The 17,977-nt window shown below is 45.4% G+C and overlaps 1 protein-coding gene across 1 annotated transcript in view; it reads right to left on the bottom strand.

Annotated features, from left to right (window-relative positions):
* The window catches only part of CORO2B (coronin 2B), an 83,262-nt gene that overhangs the window by 30,902 nt on the left and 34,383 nt on the right, over window positions 1–17,977 (bottom strand). The window contains exon 2 of the mRNA XM_035130905.3: window positions 10,700–10,900. Coding sequence (XP_034986796.1) covers window positions 10,700–10,900 — 201 coding nt within the window. The remainder of the gene's footprint in view (window positions 1–10,699; window positions 10,901–17,977) is intronic.

Here is a 17,977-nt window from a genome sequence, read left to right as displayed (position 1 = left end):
GCTGCTTGCGTGGGAGGACGTCAATCATCCAAATGGTTCCCCACTTGTCATTCAGCCTACATGCTCAAGGCAGACCCTGTTTCTTTTTGCATGCTGCTGCCTAAAATATTCTAATTTCCCCAATCTAATTTCGCCTTTGAGAGCCTGGATAGCTCTGTTGGTTAGAGAGTTGTGTCTGTATGGGACAGCTGCATATTCCTGTACTGAAGTAGTTTGGACGAGCTGATCCTTGGGGCCTCTTCCAACTCTGCAATTCTTTTATTCTATGATTCTCCCTTACAACAACCTCTAAGTTGCCATCAGTCAGTTTTTCTTATCTGTGAGACTAAAGCAGAACCTTTCAGTGGTGACATGACTCATAGAATCATGGACTTGGAAGGGAGCTGAAGGGGCATCTAGTCTAACCCCCCGCAATTCAGTAACCAAGGCTAACAGACTCGTTTCAGTTTGTCTGGCCTTCTGACATGGGGGTCAACGGACCTCATTCATTTTGCTTTTGCAGTCAGAAGGGCAACAGTAGCAGCTTGTATCATGCTAGTGTGGCATAGTGGTTAGAGCGTTAGACCTAGGAGTCTGGGGTTCAAATCCCTACTCAGCCATGAAGCTCGCTGGGTGACTTTGGGGCAGTCACTGCCTCTCAGCATAGCCTACCTCACAGGTTCGTTGTGGGGATTAAATGAGGAAGGGGAGAACCACGTATGCCGTCTTGAGTTCCTTGGAGGAAAACTGTTTTCAAAGTGAGATATGGAATGTTCGAGACTGGAAGGGGGGGCACACAACTTCTTCGTTGCACCAAATTTGACTCAGCTTGCTGCAAATATAATCCCATCTGGGGGTGTTATTAATAGCACTGCCTACACATTAAAACAGGATGGAAGAGGTCAAACAGTCCACAGAGAGTACATAGCTAATTGCAGGATCCTTTCAAATCTCTCCATGGCTTCAAAATGCTGATTCCAGGATCTGAATTTGTGGGGCAATTAAGACATTCAGGGCACGTGAGCCAAGCAGTGAACCAATGTGTCTCTGAAAAGAGGGGCGGAAGGTTTTGTTCAGAGGCAAGGAGCAAGCATGTGAAAGCTGATAGGATACACATCAGAAACAGAGAGAGCTGATTTATACAGAGACTACCAGTTCATCTAGCTGTGTAATGTCTACACTGACTAGACATGTGGCTGCCCAGGATTTCAGGGAGGGGACATTCCCAGGTTCAGTTCCTGAGATGCTGTTGGGGATTGGACCTGGGACCTTCTGCATGCAAAGCAGCTGACCTGCCTCTCAGCAACAGCCCTTCCCTCCCTCTGATTTCCCCCACCACAATGGAATGTAATTAGCTAGCCTCAAGCCAAGAACATAGTCTGCACACAAAGCCATCTCTTCTCCAGTGACTCAGCTGGGCACCAGTAGGGCACTTTCCATCATAAGCCTTTCCTGGTGTTAACCACAAAATGAAAATTCAAGTATGAAGCTAGGGTTGCCATTTTTCAAAAAGTTACAACAGGACATCCCAAAAGTTGTTGAGCTCTTTTTAGGAAGACCCCAAAATTGTTGAGCTTTTTTAAAAGGAAAACCTGAAAGTGTTTGGCTTTTGTTTTGTTTTTTACAGAAATATGATTTTTGAATTGACTTGCCTAAGATACAGGACAAAGCGCCACCTTTCAGAAATTCTCCCCGAATGTCACTTCCACCTTTGAAAGCATGATAATGTCCAGGACGTATGGCAACCCTGATGAAGCCATCCAACAAACAAACGCATCAAGAAAGGACATATACAATCAACGGCTATGATCATGCCTCTTTTGACTGGCTGCCCTGCTACAAAGGAAGTACCTACGACCTACGTCTACTATGGCATCTGAGCTTGTGTCTATAATGTCTTAAGACTGAAAAGGTCCTGGCATTGTGGACTTGTCTGGTGCTGTGACTTCTGAGGAGGTAGAAATGTCAAAGGCTCAGAAGAAGGTTCAGAAGAAACATTCTTCTCCAGGCATGAGAAGCCCTCTGAATCTGTGGCATCTGGCTGACCCCTGTGAGAACAGGATGCTGGATTGTCATGGATGCTTTAGCTGAGATTCCTGCATTGCAGGGGGTTGGACTAGATGACCCTTGGGATCCCTTCCAACTCTACAATACTATGGTTCTAAGTGTTTACAAGCACTGCTCCAGAACCCCCAAATGGTACGTTCAAGTGCCTTTCTGCGAGTGTAGCCTAGAACCAAACTCTGCATAGGGGCAACCAATTGCACAGAGAACCAATGGTTTGCTTTTAAAGCGAAGGGCCGGCAAGTTTGGTTCTTTGGTGTTTGGATCCCTATGGAGATCTGAATGAGCACCGTGTGTTGCCATCTCCATGTACAAATAGTCATAGAGGCTCGCTCAGTGTGTACAGTCAAGCGCCTTCATTAACCCAGTCCACATCAATCCCCCCAGAGATGATATTGGCAAGTATGAAAAAAATGCATTTCAGCCAACAGGTAATTGGGAAAAAAATTATGCTCCTAAACTAGAGATGTGGGGCATCCGGATGATCAAGATGGATGCTCTGTTCTGGCCACAAGGGGTTAAGAACAAAAGATGCTAAAGTGCTATATTAATGCCTCTGGAGTTGAGATCCAGTGGCAAAGAGACAGGAGAGTCACTCCCAACTGCAGCTCATGTACCTTGTTTTTGGAATATTAATCGGAATCAAGCTGCGTCTCACAATTAGAACGCTGATTGTACTTCCCTCCATCTGTAGTCAACCCAATTAAAGACGGCAGCTTAGGAAGAGGTTCATCGGGGGAGTTAATTGGGGAAATGAAACGGGGCTTTATGCTTAGGAAATGGGGCGGGGGGGGCACTGCCGAGTTTGAGGGGACACCCTGTTTTCACTTCCCTGCCACTGCTGCCCCCACCCTGCTGCCCTGCCTGAAATCTCATGTTATGAGATCTCAACGAGTATGCTGCCTCTCTTTCTCGCTGGCCTCGTTCCCCCCCCCACTTGCTAATTTCATTGCCATGTCATCAGAAGACAGAACAATGACTTCTGGTTAGTCTAGCCTTCTCTTAGAGAAGATGTTGTCTTGAGTTCCCCCCGGATAATTTCACTGAGGTGTCTTTTCCATCTGATTCTAGGCAAAGGATCCAATTCTCAGGTGGCAGGGATGGCCACCCACCTAGATGGCTTTAGAAGAGGATTGGATAAATTCATGGAGGAGAGGGTTATTGGTGGCTATTCGCCAGGATGCCAACACTCTGTCTCCACAATTGGAGGCAGCAATGCTTCTGAATACCAGTTGCTGGAAACCACAGGAGGGGAGAGAGGGCTCTTGTGCTCGGATCCTGCTTTCTGGTTTCCCACATGTACCTGCTTGGCTGCTATGAGATCAGGATGCTAGATGAGACGGGCCATTGGCCCAATCCTGCTGACCCTTCTTATGTTCTAATGAAATACCTCTGGGCTTAAACAGTTAAGATGGTCCGAAACTGGAACGTTTTATGGAGCTGGTTGATACATCTGGGAGATCCAGAGTCCAGGGGAAGGGGGGTAGAATTAGATAAATGTGGTTAAAGGTTATTATGATAGAAGAAATAATATTTGAATGTATGGAAAATTTTGGGGGTATAAATTGTGAGGCTAAAGGAAGAATTAGAGATGGATGGGAAAATAAATTTAGATTTGGATTAATTAATGAATTATAGGTTAAGGATATAGTCGATGGGTTTTTTTCGTTGTGGAGATTAGAATTGGTTTTGAAATAATGGAAAAATTGTGTTAGAATGATTTAAGATGATAAAGGAAAATTGCTTAATTTAGATTTAATAAATGGACCCAGTGTGGGGGGAATCGAGGAAGTCCACAATGTCAAGTTAATGTAATGAATTGATATGTTTTTTCTTTTTTGATTGGTTTATTTTTGCTTTTTTGTTTTTGTTTTTGTGTTGAAATGTTTGAAAATTAATAAATATTCTTTTTTGGGGGGCAGTTACAACCTAGGAGAGTATTTTCTCCTCTTACATGCTTTTCTCTTTGGGAAATTCATACTGAATGTCTTCTCATGCTCTTAGCTGAAATGCTTGTCTGATCTACTTTGTTTTCCCCCAGCACGCCACGATGGTACAACCCTGAGCCAGGTGCAAAAGTCCTACAGTTAGAATTAAAGAACAGGGACACCCCCTAGCACTTTCTGAACAGGAGAAGTTTCTTTTGCGGATCAGAACTAAACTGAGCTCATACCCTTTAAGACAGAACTCCGCTCCTGTTCCCCCTCTCGGCCAAGCTTCCTTTATTTCAGCAGTCTAATTCAGGTGGGCAAATTTGTTTCCTTATTGCTGCTGTTGGGCAGTTGAGTCTCACTGAGCATTCAACCTGAACTGGGCTGTGTACACATTACCAGCTTAAAATGCAGACAGGTCATTCTTTTCCTCAATTCAGATCAAAGCTGAGGGTTTTGGGGTGGGGTGGGGGAAAACATTTGAAACAGATCATTTCATAAGACAAGATAGCTACAAGGCAGATATGGATTGCAGCTGACATAATCTTAAATCACTTCCCAAACCAGTGGTGTGAATGCACTGGATGCTGGTAAATGGGAATGCATGCTTTCTTTGCAAGGAGATGAGATGACACTGACTATTTCATCAGCATTTGTTCTGGTCTGCTTGTGGGGCAGGTTAGATGAGGTTGCATCAAAGCAAGTGCCACCCCACACTTTGCTGCACAGTTCCGCATCACTTTCCCAAAAGCCAATTGGAGGTAGGGGGAGTCAGGTTTGTTGCAGGGGATCTCTGCAGGGTTAAACTATGGAACTCACTCCTGGAGGAAGCAGTGCTGGCTAGCCACTTGGATGGCTTTAAAAGAGGATTGCACAAATTCACGGAAAAGGCTCTCAGTGGCTATTGGGCATGATGGCTATGCTCTGCCTCCTGAATGCTTCTGAACACCAGTTGCCAGAAACGTCAGGAGGGAGCTATCACTCGCTTGTGCTCAGATCCTGCTTGTGGGTTTCCTACAGGCAAATGGTTGGCCACTGTGAGAACAGGATGTTGACTAGTTGGGCTCCCTTTAACCTGACCCAGAAGGCTTTTTTTTTTTTTTTTACATTCTAACATTTAGCCTCCCAATCACCTAACATTCTGCAACCTGAATTTCCTGCTATGAAAGTGGATCCTGCCCGAAAACTGAAATGCTCAGCAGCCTATTGTAGTAGGTTCCCAATCTCCCTCCTTCCCGCTCGTGATCCTGGCTGTGTCTAGGTTAAGGAATTGGCAGGTCTCTTGCAGCTCGCATCTTCTCCCCCAGACTTCTCATGTGGGCCTTCCCCCCCCCCTTCCCCATAGCTGCCTTGCTGTCTGCTGAGTGGGAGTTTTTCTGGCTTCCAGTAAGAACAGAGAAGCAGGTTTTTATCATAAAGTAGCTAAGATTTCTGATCTGCCAGCAGGGGAACATATGTCCCCCGAGAGAAGGCAATGTACTGGATGAGGGGGAAGAAAGACATTTTAATAAAAGCTCGCCAGAATATCACAGAAAGGACTTTAGACTCCTGAGCTGAAGCGGCTGCTCTCGGTAGTTTCTAGGCTACCTCAATTTATTTCTGCTAAATATAGAAGCATATTAATTAGGGGTCTGTTCATTTCAAAAGATTCCAGCTGATTGCAAAGAAACTCATCCAATGCTTCTTTGTTCTCCCAACCCACCTGTTAATTATGCAAATGCAGCAAGGTGCGCCCCTGATTTTATCTAGCTCCAGCAACTAGAAACTTAGGAAGCCGCATTATATCATAGCTGCCAAGTTTTCGCTTTTCTCGCGAGGAAGCCTATTCAGCATAAGGGAAAATCCCTGTAAAAAAGGGATAACTTGGCAGCTATGATTATATATACCAAGTCAGACCCATTGCTCCAAATAGCTCAGTCCTCTCTACACAGGTGGGCAATGGCTGTTTGGGGTTCAAGGCACAAGATATTCCTACCCCTACCTAGAAGTACCAAAGATTGAATCTGGGATTTTGCACAGAACAATGCCCCTTCTCCAAGTGAATTCAGATACCTTGTTCCCTCCACCATTTCACAGATGCATATAAGGCCACTCCCTCATGAGTGGGTGGGGTTAGAGGCGGAGTCTAGCAGCCCATCAGTATGATTTCATGGACAGTGGCGGGCTGGCACAATCCAATTGCAAATGTGTCTCAGGTGGAATTAAAAGTTCACGCAGGCAGGGGCTGCAGGGAAAGAGGACACCAGCCTTCCTCAACCTGGTGCCCTCCAGATGCATTGGACCAGAACTCCCATCAGGCCCCAGCTAGCATGGCTGATTTAAAGTAATGCATTCATCCCAGAATTATTTAGGTGGTCATTCAGTTGATTTCAAAATTAGATGGCTGCTGTACACTTCCTGCACTGCAGGGGGTTGAACCAGATGCCCCTTTGTGTTCCTTCCAACTCTACAATTCTATGATTCTATGAATGTAGATTGGTTTGCTGACTGTAGGGTAGCTTCACATACACCAGCAGTGAGAAAGTTATGGACTGCTTTTTATGCAAATCCATGTCGACTGCCAGGAGGATAGTTCTAAGCCCTAAACAAATTGGGAGGAAAGCTTTATAATTCCATGTTTTGACCATTTGCATTTCTGAAATGTTACATGTTTAACATGGGTCACCTCCAGACTCTGTGTTCTGTGGGACTGATTCAGTCACATATTGGAACTTCTGGTTTCCAGGTTTAAAGTGGATTAAGGTGTTCAAATCCACACATAAGCTTTTTTATGGCTAGGGAAATGCTTTGAAAAATGCAGGTTGAATGAATGGCCAGTGACAAGGTATAAACACCTGCAAGCAAATCAGAATGAATGCAGGACAAATGTTTGTTGTTGTATAACCTCCCTGCAAACAAATCAGAACAAATACTCTCTGAAGGCTGGATATGATCTAACTGCCACCTAAACTTTGTGCATGCAAATCAGGATGAAATCTGAAGAGAAAGGCCATCTGGAGGACCCCAACTCTTGGACTGTCTTGTTTTTGTGTATTAAATTGTGATGGCTGTTGGCCACAGACAATGGAAAACCAGATGGATAACAGATAGCTAATGGCGTGGCAAAGATGTCGGGTGCTTCCAGAACATGAACTTAATCCAGCATTCTCTGTCTGCTAACACAAGTGGAAGGGTGAGCTTTAATGTTGCACAACAGCAGTTGCACTGGCGAAAACAGAAGGCTCTATTTATTTATTTATTTATTGCATTGAAAGCTCACCTTTTTCTGCAAGGAGCTAAAGGTGGCGCACAGGGTTTTCTCCCCCTTTTTCTTGAATCCCCACAACAACCCCCAAGTTCACTCATGAGCTTCATGGCCAAGTGATGATTTGAACTCTGGTATCCAGAAAATTTAGATTGTAAAGCTGATTTGGCACTCTGGGGCAACAAAGCCCTCTCTCTCTCTCTCTCTCTCTCTCTCTCTCTCTCTGACACACACAAGTCAAGTCAAGTAATAGTTTCTTGTGAGGACCATGCCTGTACACAAATATCAACACAACACAACAATAATTAAAAATATTAAAATTCATTGCATACTATCCCAACAAAACCTTCATCCCACAAAACAGGAATAGAAGGGAAACAAGCGATGAGTTAAACAGACGATGAAGGGGTCTTTACTTTGTCATCCATCCAGGGATGGTTCTCCCATATGTATTGGGAATGCACAGAGGTAGGGGGATTTTGGGATAAAATCCTTAAGGTTATTAATGAAGTTTTTAAAGTGAAGCTACCTATAGACTTCAATCTTATGACAATGGGTATACTAGGAAACACGGCCATAGAGAAAGGTGACCAGCACACCTTCAAAGCAATGATACTAGCAGGAAAGGCAACAATAGCTTTAGGTTGGAAAGATAGAGAAAAATGAACAGTAGAGGTCTGGACTAATTATTTGTTTGAATTTATTCAGTCAGACATCGTGGCAGTAACGTCACAGGAAATAACATGGAAGGCCAAGTCTACTATGATAAGGACCAGATGGAACTCCTATCTTCAATGGATAACAACTACTGGACCAGAAGACATTCAATGGAAATTAAAGACATTGTGCCCGTGGCCGAGGACAACTGTTTGAACCCTTCCAATGGATTATGGGTGGGGGAGGGGGTGGGAAGGGAAAGGAAAAATGGTACGGGAAATTAAAAATTGGAAGGAGAGAGTATAATGTATGTAAAAATTCTCGTACTTCAATAAAAAATCTTTTTTTAAAAAAACAAAACTTTGTCATCCATCCTGAGGGAGGCCTAGAATTCTTCTGAGATAAAATTTTTGGAAGATTTCAAGCCGTTCTAGCAGCTTCTGATTCCATCCCCAGAGTTCTACCCCATATAGCATCTGGGGAATCACTTTTCCAACAAAAGCTTTTAGTGCCGGGATCACCAGTTGCCCTCCCCTCGTATTAAAAAAAAACTGAGCAAAGCACCAATTGTCCTACGTGTTAGAAGGGTTACAGCCTTGAAGTGGGCAAGCCAGCTAGATGTAGCTTGGAAAGTAATACCAATATATTTTTTAAAAGGACACTGTTCAATTATGTGTTCATCTAAAGACCATCTAAATGTGTGGCGAGCTCTAGTAAACACCACAATTTTTGTTTTGTCATAATTTATCTTTAAAGAGTTTTGGGAACAATAAGCTGCGAGCCCCTCCAGCATGCTGTGTAGACCCCTTCAAGTAAGTACCATGACAGCCATATCATCAGCATATAGCAATATATTCAGATGTTTGCCTTCCAGGGCAGGAGCTGATGACTTGTACTTCGCCATATGTTGGACAATGTCATTTATATAAAAATTAAATAGGAACGGCGCTAACAAGCAACCCTGTTTAACCCCTTTCCCCAGTGGCAGCAGACACACACACACACACACACAGGTTTTTTTTATGATACGGGAAGTGATGGGAAAATGCACTGTTAATGTAACATTGTGTAACCTCTCTGCAAACCAATAAGGCTAGATGCTCAATGAATAACTTGTTGTTGTTTAGTCGTTTAGTCGTGTCCGACTCTTCGTGACCCCATGGACCATAGCACGCCAGGCACTCCTGGGCATCATCTAATTTCCCTGCAAATGTTTTGCAAACAGGTCAGGATGAATGTTCGATAAGCAGGGCACCTGGAAAGGTGCACAGTCCCAGCTGAAATGGGATAAAGAACATCCCCACCAGGGCTATATTTGGCTGTTTATAGATTCAGAGCAGCCAGCAGAGTCTGATGGGATTATCAGCTCTAGGGTTAGGGATCTCTCTCTCTTTCTCTCTCTCTCTCTCTCCCCCCCCCCAAATCTCTCTCTCACACACACATACACACACTATTGATTGTGGGTGAATGCAGTGCTGGTTCACAGCATCAATCTCTCTCCAACCCCTTTACACGGAAAGGGAATCAAGCCCATTTCCATCTGTCTAAGCTGTAGCCACACCCTGAACCCTATAGCAATTCTTATAGCATTGCCTGAGAGCCTTGGACCATAAATAAACATGACTGACAGGTGCCCCTGCATCCTCCCTGAGGCCCACTTCCAGGAAGTCGGTTTAAAATTACTCGGTGTTTAAAATTTTATAACCCAGACTTTCATGTTTAATTTTTAAAATCCACACAAGCATCTTAGGGAAATCCCACGGGGCAAAGTCAGCACATGCAATCATTTGCAGGAAAATGTGGGGGTGCAACATCCCCCCTCCCCCCCTCACTCCAATGTTTTATGTTTTCAAGATGCTGGTTCCACTTTTTCCCATGCAGAAAGAGTCTCCACTTGAGTTGCCGTTGGCAGCAGCTGGAGAACAGAAGGCGAAACAAAGAAAGTCCCTCCCCCCTGTTGAAAGGACAATAAACAGGTTAACATAAGCTTGTTTAGCAATGATGATGATGATGATATGCATTTGGGGGGGGGGGGTCAGTCTGGATCAGGCATAGGCAAACTCTAGCCCTCCAGATTTTGGGACTACAATTCCCATCATCCATGACCACTGGTCCTGTTAGCTAGGGATGATGTGAGTTGTAGGCCGAAACATCTGGAGGGCTGGAGTTTGCCTGTGCCTGGTCTGGATGATGCCCTAAGTCCGTTCCAATGAACATGAGTTTGACCAAACTGCGGGAGGCAGTGGAAGACAGGAGTGCCTGGCGTGCTCTGGTCCATGGGGTCATGAAGAGTCGGACACGACTAAACAACAACAACAACATATTTGTGGGGGTAGAATATATGGAAGCAAAGCTGGCAAACCAGTCCTTTTGTTTGGCAAAGCTTGTGGCTGACTAGTTAAACAGATTAGCTAGCATAACCAATAAGGCTGCTGTGTGCCAAAGGGCAAGTGGATGGGCCTTTATTCCACTCCCTCACCTAGCTAGGAGAACACTAACCAGTGAGGTGTGAGAGAGCTAAACTGGAAGCAGGCTGGAAGCTGGAGACACAGAGACCTGCTTGTTCAGTGCCGGATCCAAAGCTGCAACTGAAGGAGAAGCAAGATAATGCTGAGGTGTTAATTCTGTGAGCCCCTCCATCTGATGCTAAGGTGTAAATGAAATCATCTATCCTGAAGACCCCACAAGCTCCTCTGACCTTCCTTCCTTCCTTCCAAGGAAACAGAACCGAGGTAAGCTTTTGGAAACCCTAGAGTCTCTCAACGCTTGGAGATTGTGGTGGCATATAACGCTGCTGATTATAATCAAACAAAGAGTCACTTACTTGTTCCAGTGGAATGACAAGAAAGGAGCCCCCTCCGGCACTTTCCGTTACTATGGCAAGGAACTTCGTATTCACTGCACAGAAGTGGTTGTCATGGACATTCTTGGTGATCGGGATCCCGTCAAAGCAGTGCTCTCGGTTGGCCACTTTGCCATAGACGTTTCGAAACTTGGAGCTGCGATACTGCGGCCGCCATGACATCTACAAAGGGGGAAATGTAGAGGGTTTTGGGGTTGTTGTTTTTTGTAGCAATGCCACCTTTTACGATGGGTGTCTCAGGCTCCCACACTTAAAGCAGAAAGGCTACAAGGGAGACCCAACAAGATACATAAGTATCCCCCCCTTTTGCACCTAGCCAAATAATACCAGAAAGGTCAGACCACAGCCTGTCTCAGGGGTGTGGAGCCAAGGGCCACATTCCTTCATGGGGACCCATCCTGGGGGCCACATGCCAGAGTCAATAGTGGGTGTTGTTGGAGGCAAAAAGGAGGTAGAGCAACAGGTGGGACTCTTTTATTTCAGCCCTGCACAGATCTCTGCAGCCTTCATCCAGGCAAGCAAAGGGGATTGCGTCAGAGTTCAAGGACACTCTCCAGTCAGGCCAAATGCCCCCAAGGAGTGTGCAGCACAGGGCCTGTGAGGGGCATGCTGGATAGGGAGTCCTGAAGTGCTGCATTTGGCTCCCAGAACCTGGTCTATGGGAATCTAGTATCAGCCAGATCCTGGAGGTTGGCCTCTGGGGAGAATAAACCAGACTTCACATCCTGCTGAAACTCACAGCTCGGCTGCCCACCAGAAAGCAAGCCTGCATGTCTGCCAAGAACAACAATCCCATCAGATGCATGGAGGGATGGAGTTTACTCTTTGTAAGACAGTGTAAGATCTTAACTGGCTACTTAAGAGTCCTCTTCAGCATCCCAAAATAATGAGCTAGGTTGCAGGAGCTAAAACTAGGGGATAGTACCATCCGGGCTAATGGGAGGACATTTCTTCCACCACCCTTATCTAACCACCAGGTAGGAGAATAATAGCCAAAGTGGTGCGAGTGAGTGAGCTGGAAAAACAGGCTGGAAGCCGGAGACGCAGAGACATGCTTGCTCTTTGCTGAATCCAAAGCTGTGACCAATTGGGAAGCAAGATCTGTTCGGGTGTCATTGAGATTGGGGTGGGATGTAACTGTTATTGGCATCAGTCTGTCTTGAGAGACAATGGAGTGCAAGCCTGGGCTACCCAGACAACGAGATCTCCTTCTCAGCCTCGCTGATGTGGTCCAAAGGAAAGCAGAGCAATACATGTGGCACCAACTTGGCAGCAGGAGTTGCCGGTGGGAGGCGTACAAGATGCCACCTAACCATCTTACAGACTCTATTCCGGGTTTGTGAAGGGTTTACTCCATAGCCTTTTCTTCTCACAAAGATGTATCTCAAGGCAGTTGGTATGGGGTGGGGAGTGGAATTCACAATTACACACACACACACACACACACACACACACACACACACACACACACACACATATATATATATATATAGGTAAAGGACCCCTGACAGTTAAGTCCAGTCGCGAACAACTCTGGGGTTGCGGCGCTCATCTTGCTTTACTGGCTGAGGGAGCCGATGTTTGTCCGTTTGTCCGCAGACAGTTTTTCCGGGTCATGTGGCCAGCATGACAAAGCCACTTCTGGTGAACCAGAGCAGCACACGGAAACGCCGTTTACCTTCCCGACAGGATGGTACCTATTTATCTACTTGCACTTTGACTTTTGAACTGCTAGGTTGGCAGGAGCTGGGACCAAACAACAGGAGCTCACCCCGTCGTGGGGATTCAAACTGCCGACCTTCCGATTAGCAAGCCCAAGGCTTCTGAATATATATATTCAGAATGTCGGCCAATGCACCCACTTGACCTACAAAGCTGATAGCAAGGAGCCTGCAGTTCATCCCCTCTTTTTATTATGTGTGGTCTCATGTACACACACACACAGCCATGCACTCGGTCACCCAGCCAAGCTCTCTCCCAGATTTCCACCGAAAGAGCGGAAGTCATCCATAACCAATCCATGTGAATTTGTCAGAGCAGGGAGAAAGGGGAGGGAGGGGGTTGGAGAGCAGGGGGCCCTTCCTCGCCCCTCTGTATTTCCTGTAAACAACTCTGAAACTTCTGCGCCTGCCATAAGCTGGGAAAGGCAAGATTGCAGCTGCAGCTGGATGTGACTTTTGCACCGGGTCCCCTGGAAGGCTGCTCAGTATGGCAGAAACAGCAGGAGACTCAGTCCCCTGGAGCACCCAGAGATGAATGGCCCTTTTAGGGGCTGAATGGGAAGAAAGTTCATCCTGCTCAAAAAGGGTTCTTGGCGTCATGTGAGAGTCTCAGGACAGAGGCTCTCACACATTGAGCCAGCAGTTTCTAAGACTTTGGGGAGTGACTCATGATTCCAACACACACACACACACACACACACACACACACACACACACACACACACAAAATGGTAAAAAGAATCGCCGAAAGGAAGAGCAGCCTCCATCCAAGGAAGTCCCTGCACAAACCCACACAATGGCTGTGCCTTCAAGTCTTGCAACTGCTTTGTGAAACCCCCAAAGTCAGTATGATCAGTATAGAACTCAGCAAGGTTCTAGTCCATATGGGGGAAGAGGTAAGCTTGAAACCCAAAGGTAAGAAGTGAGAGGAGGTCTCCCTGTGGAAGAGATTGATTGGGGCCTCGGTCTTGCCTTGCCAAGACTCCAGGAGACTCCAGGATAAATGAGGAAAGATAAGACAATCTGTACTGATTTGCTTCTAACCTGCGAAATATTTGGGTTCACCATTTAGGCTTTTCAGAAAATTTTCAGGATCTTGGCAACAATAACAAAAATAAGGATTTTTTTTGGGGGGGGGGGTTGTCCAGAGTACACGCTGCTTGTACACTCACAACAGAGGACTTAGTCATTGCACTTTAATCACTTTTAAAATTAAAATCACTAATTACCTCTTAGAAGACTGTTAGGTGCTTTCAAAATAATGATGGAGTTTAAACAATAGAGCCTTGTGTCACCTTAAAGACTGGCAGACTTCCATGCCTTCTGTATTTGCTTATTATGGTTATGCAGAAACATATTAATTTATGCAACATCACTTGGGAGAAGTGGCAGGGGGGAAATACAGTGCCCTCTTCTCTTATCCATTTATCACTCGCCTGATGAAGTCAACAAAGAAAGATTTCGCTGAATTAATGATAGTGTAAGAGAGCAGAGTCAGTTCTACGCCATGGTGGTATTTCTGAGTCAAATCTTTACCATTTTTATAAACTACTTTGTCTAGGAGCAGGCTAACTGCATGTCAAGGAGTCCATTGTAATGTAGCACTATTTATCCCCTGATTTTGCTGAATCCAGTCTCATGAATGGTGCATTCCAAGCCTGTCTTATCCACATCCAGAAAAAATTATAATATCAAAAGCCATTTCCTCTGCCTCCTCCTTTGCCTTGCATATGAAGTAGCTCAAATTCTGACAGCCTGTTTTGTTCAGCTCTTCGTGCTCAAAGGTCTGAGCTGACTCACAGGTTTCCTAGCTCTTTGGTGGCAGGAATCAAGTTTCTAAAACTAACTGGGTGGTGGCAGAGATGGTGGTAGAGACTCTTGAAGAAAGTCACATTGGCAGTGTAACACCAGGGATTCCACAGACCACCTCCATCCAGTTAAGTGCTTGGGGTGTGTATATGTGTATCCGCGTTTTTGGTGGGGAAGGTCAGCTGCCCAAAGAGCTATGGAAACACCTGACTCCAGATCAGCAGCTTCTTCGTGCTCATAAAACCACAGAATTGTAGAGTTGGAAGGGATTACAACTCTCCTCCAACTCAGGAGCAACGCAGGAATCATAGCTAAATCATACCTGACAGATGGTTATTGAAACTCTATCTAAAAGCTTCAATTGAAAGAGTCCATCACTTTCTGAGGGAGCTTGTTCCACTATCAAACAGCACTTAGCATCAGGAAGTTCTTCCTCATGTTGAGTTAGAATCTCCTTTGTCATTTGAATCCATTGGTCTCTTAGTCTACTCCATGGCACAGGATACGTGCCAGGTGGAAGGCCAGGAAGCACAGAAGAAATGCCCATCTGTAGACCAGAGGCTTGGCCCATTAAGGATTGCTGTTCTCACAAAGTAGGTGGAGCTTAGGAGCAATAGATGGGAGACAGGGGCTCTGGTCCTCTAGGCTCTGCTGGAGTAAGTGGCTCCCTCAGAGCTCTCCATGGTGCTGAAACACCTGGCCTATATTGCTGCAACCCTGGAGCCAACACAGGCCCCCTCCTTGCCCAGAAAACAAGCAACTTGTCATGGGGAGAGGGGGAATGAACACAAGTTGCTCATCATTCAGCAACTTCATTCACATTGCCTTGTAAACCTGTTGCACTCCCAAGGTGAACGGAGCATGGCTCTGTCCAGGCCACTAGTAGCTTGCCACCCACCTGTTATGTCTCGACCTGACCTGATGCCATACACCAAGTCATAGAATCATAGAATTGTAGAATTGGAAAAGACCACAAGGGCAACCTATTCCAACCCCCTGCAATGCAGGAACCACAGCTAAAGAATCTCTAGCAGGTGGTCACCAAACCTCTGCTTAAAAGCCTCCAATAAAGGAGAGTTCACCACCTTTGAGTCCATTGGTTTGGGTCCTAGCCTCTGGAACAGCAGAAAACAAGCTTCCCCTATTTTCCATGTGACAGCCCTTCAGAGATTTGAAAATGGTTCCCATATCAATCTCAGTCTTCTCTTATGCAAGCTAAGCATACCCAACTCCCTCAACAGTTCTTCATAAGACTGGGTTTTCAGACCCTTGATCATCTTGATTACCCTCTTCTGTACTCGTTCCAGCTTGTCAATATCCTTCTTAAATTGTGGTGCATGGAGCTGGACCTATTACTGCAGGTGTGGTCTGACCAAGGCAGAATAGAATGAAACTATGACTTCCCTTGATCTGGTCACTATTCTGATGATGCAGCCCAGAATTGCATTAGTTTTCTTTGCTGTTGCACCACAGCAACAGTTAAGCTTGTGGTCTATTAAGACCTCTAGATACTTTCCACATGTATTGCATAGCTGCCAAGTTTTCCCTTTTCTTGCGAGGAAGCCTATTCAGCATAAGGGAAAATCCCTTAAAAAAAGGGATAACTTGGCAGCTATGGTATTGTTGAGTCCATGGAGGACAAACCAGACACTCTTGGGGAGCAGACAGAGCTTCCACTTGGACCAGTGCTGAGGATCCCCTGGGAGATCCCTCTAGCGGGAGATTTGCTGAAGAAGCCTTAGAGCTGTAAGAGGATGAAATGGAGCCACCCCTTAGTCTTCAGGAATGCAGGCTCCAGAGTGATGGCAGGACATGCACCTTCCAACCCAGAGTTGTCATGTGACTCATGAGTATGGTGCCTACTTGTGAGTAAGCAATTCCTGGAACTCCTTTTTTACCAGCAGCTGAAGTCAGGGTGCAGTCTGGGAAGCCACAGATTATAAGGTCTGGTCTTGAGTCTTCCAGTTGCTGGAAACAACACAGGGCTTGTATCCACTGTTGCAAATCATCATAAAAATAGCTTAATTTGAAAAGGCAGACTGGAAATTATAGAACAAAGCAGCCCAATCACATTTCTTGCCCATCCACGGCAAGCTGAATCTGCTAAAATGCTCCTTTCTTTGCAAATATGGGAGCTGTGCTTTGTTTCTTCACATGCCCTTGGGCGTGTCAGGTCTGCATTTTTTTAAATTAAAAAATCCCAAATTCTGTTCCAAAGTAACTGAGATTCTGAGGCACTCTCTGGTGGCCAAAAGGACACAAAAGTGGGAGCTTCCTTGCCGGCTATGTTTCAGCTGCAAACATTTCCCAAATCACACCATGCATCAGTAAGGCCATCCTGGGAGGAAGCTGTCCTTACTTGACACAGAGGAGTTTTATGAAGTAGGACATTTAAGTCAGTTGTCATCAGTGAGTCAGCAGGGGCCTGAGGACAAAGGAGCTCCACCAAGCTGGCAGATTTCTAAGCTGTTCTCTCCAGTGCCACCCGGTTATATAAGAAAAATATGAATGTACAGCAAGGAGCCTGAAGGCAGAACTCCATAGAAGCCTTCCAGTTCTGCCTGTTGCCACCTCCCCACCAGGATTCTTGGCCACTTGTGAGGCAGGGCTGGACTGATTCACTTTCTGCACATCCAAAATGCACGCCAAGGAAAGCCTCTGATTGTGCAACCTGAAGTGTTTATGCATATGAAGCAAATGCATTTTAAAAAAAAGTATGCATAGCTTATTTCTGATAAATATTAGAAAGGTCAAGAAGCTGAACAGAATCAGGTCTGCACAGCCCCAAGGGCTTAACAGGAACTGTCCACACTTTCTCCAGCTCATTTTCCCAGTGTCGTTAAGGACTATAAATGCGGAGACATGTATCTTGGCACCCAATACAGAATGTGGCAGTTGCACACACCCAGAGCAAGCTCTTTACTCTTTAGCAGCATTCCTCAGTCATGGTGCCTGGGAGTTGTAGTCCAAAACATCTGGAAGGCACCAAGTTGGAGAAGGCTGATCTATTTACAGGGTGAAATATATGGTAGGGGGAAATGTGGGAGAGCCATCTCAAAGATCATTTTGCTGAGGGTTTCTTTAGACAGCCTGTTTTTTGGGCATCATTCATCTTGATTTGCTTTCACAAAGCTTACGTTGAGGTTAGACAATGTCCTATCTTTATTGAGCATTCCTCTTGATTTGATTTATGACGATGGGCATTCATTCCAATTTCTTTATAAGTCTTCTCATCAATCACCTGTTCATCCCACACTTTTCAGTGCATTGCTCCATCACTGTTCTCTGCAAAAAGTCTGGGTTGTGGTTTTTTTGTTAAGAAGTGGATTATTTAAAGAAATGGATTTGTGCCACCCCACTCTGATTGTACACCCCCCACATTTCTGGTATGTGCTTGAGTGTCTCCTACAAAACAGTGCCAGTTTGGAGGCACCCTGAGAATTCACAACCAGAACAGACTCGGCATCATATATCTGCACTCACAGCCCACAGTGTAATCTTACTCCCTTTTATAAGATTTTGTTGTTTCACTTCAAGGCCATCAACTTCCCCACAACCCCAACAGAGAAGGTTTCCATGGATTCTTTCAATGGAATGAGATTATCTTAACACCCATTGATATTTTAAGAATTGCCATCTGGTACCTGGCCGGCTTTGGGGGCTTTTCAGTCCCGATAAACATATTTCTGATAATATGTGGACTGACATT

The sequence above is a fragment of the Zootoca vivipara genome, chromosome 13 (assembly GCF_965207765.1).
Source record: "Zootoca vivipara chromosome 13, rZooViv2.hap1.1, whole genome shotgun sequence".
NCBI lineage: Eukaryota > Metazoa > Chordata > Lepidosauria > Squamata > Lacertidae > Zootoca > Zootoca vivipara.
Note: the sequence above shows the minus strand (reverse complement) of the source record. Positions and strands in the feature narration are given on the sequence as shown.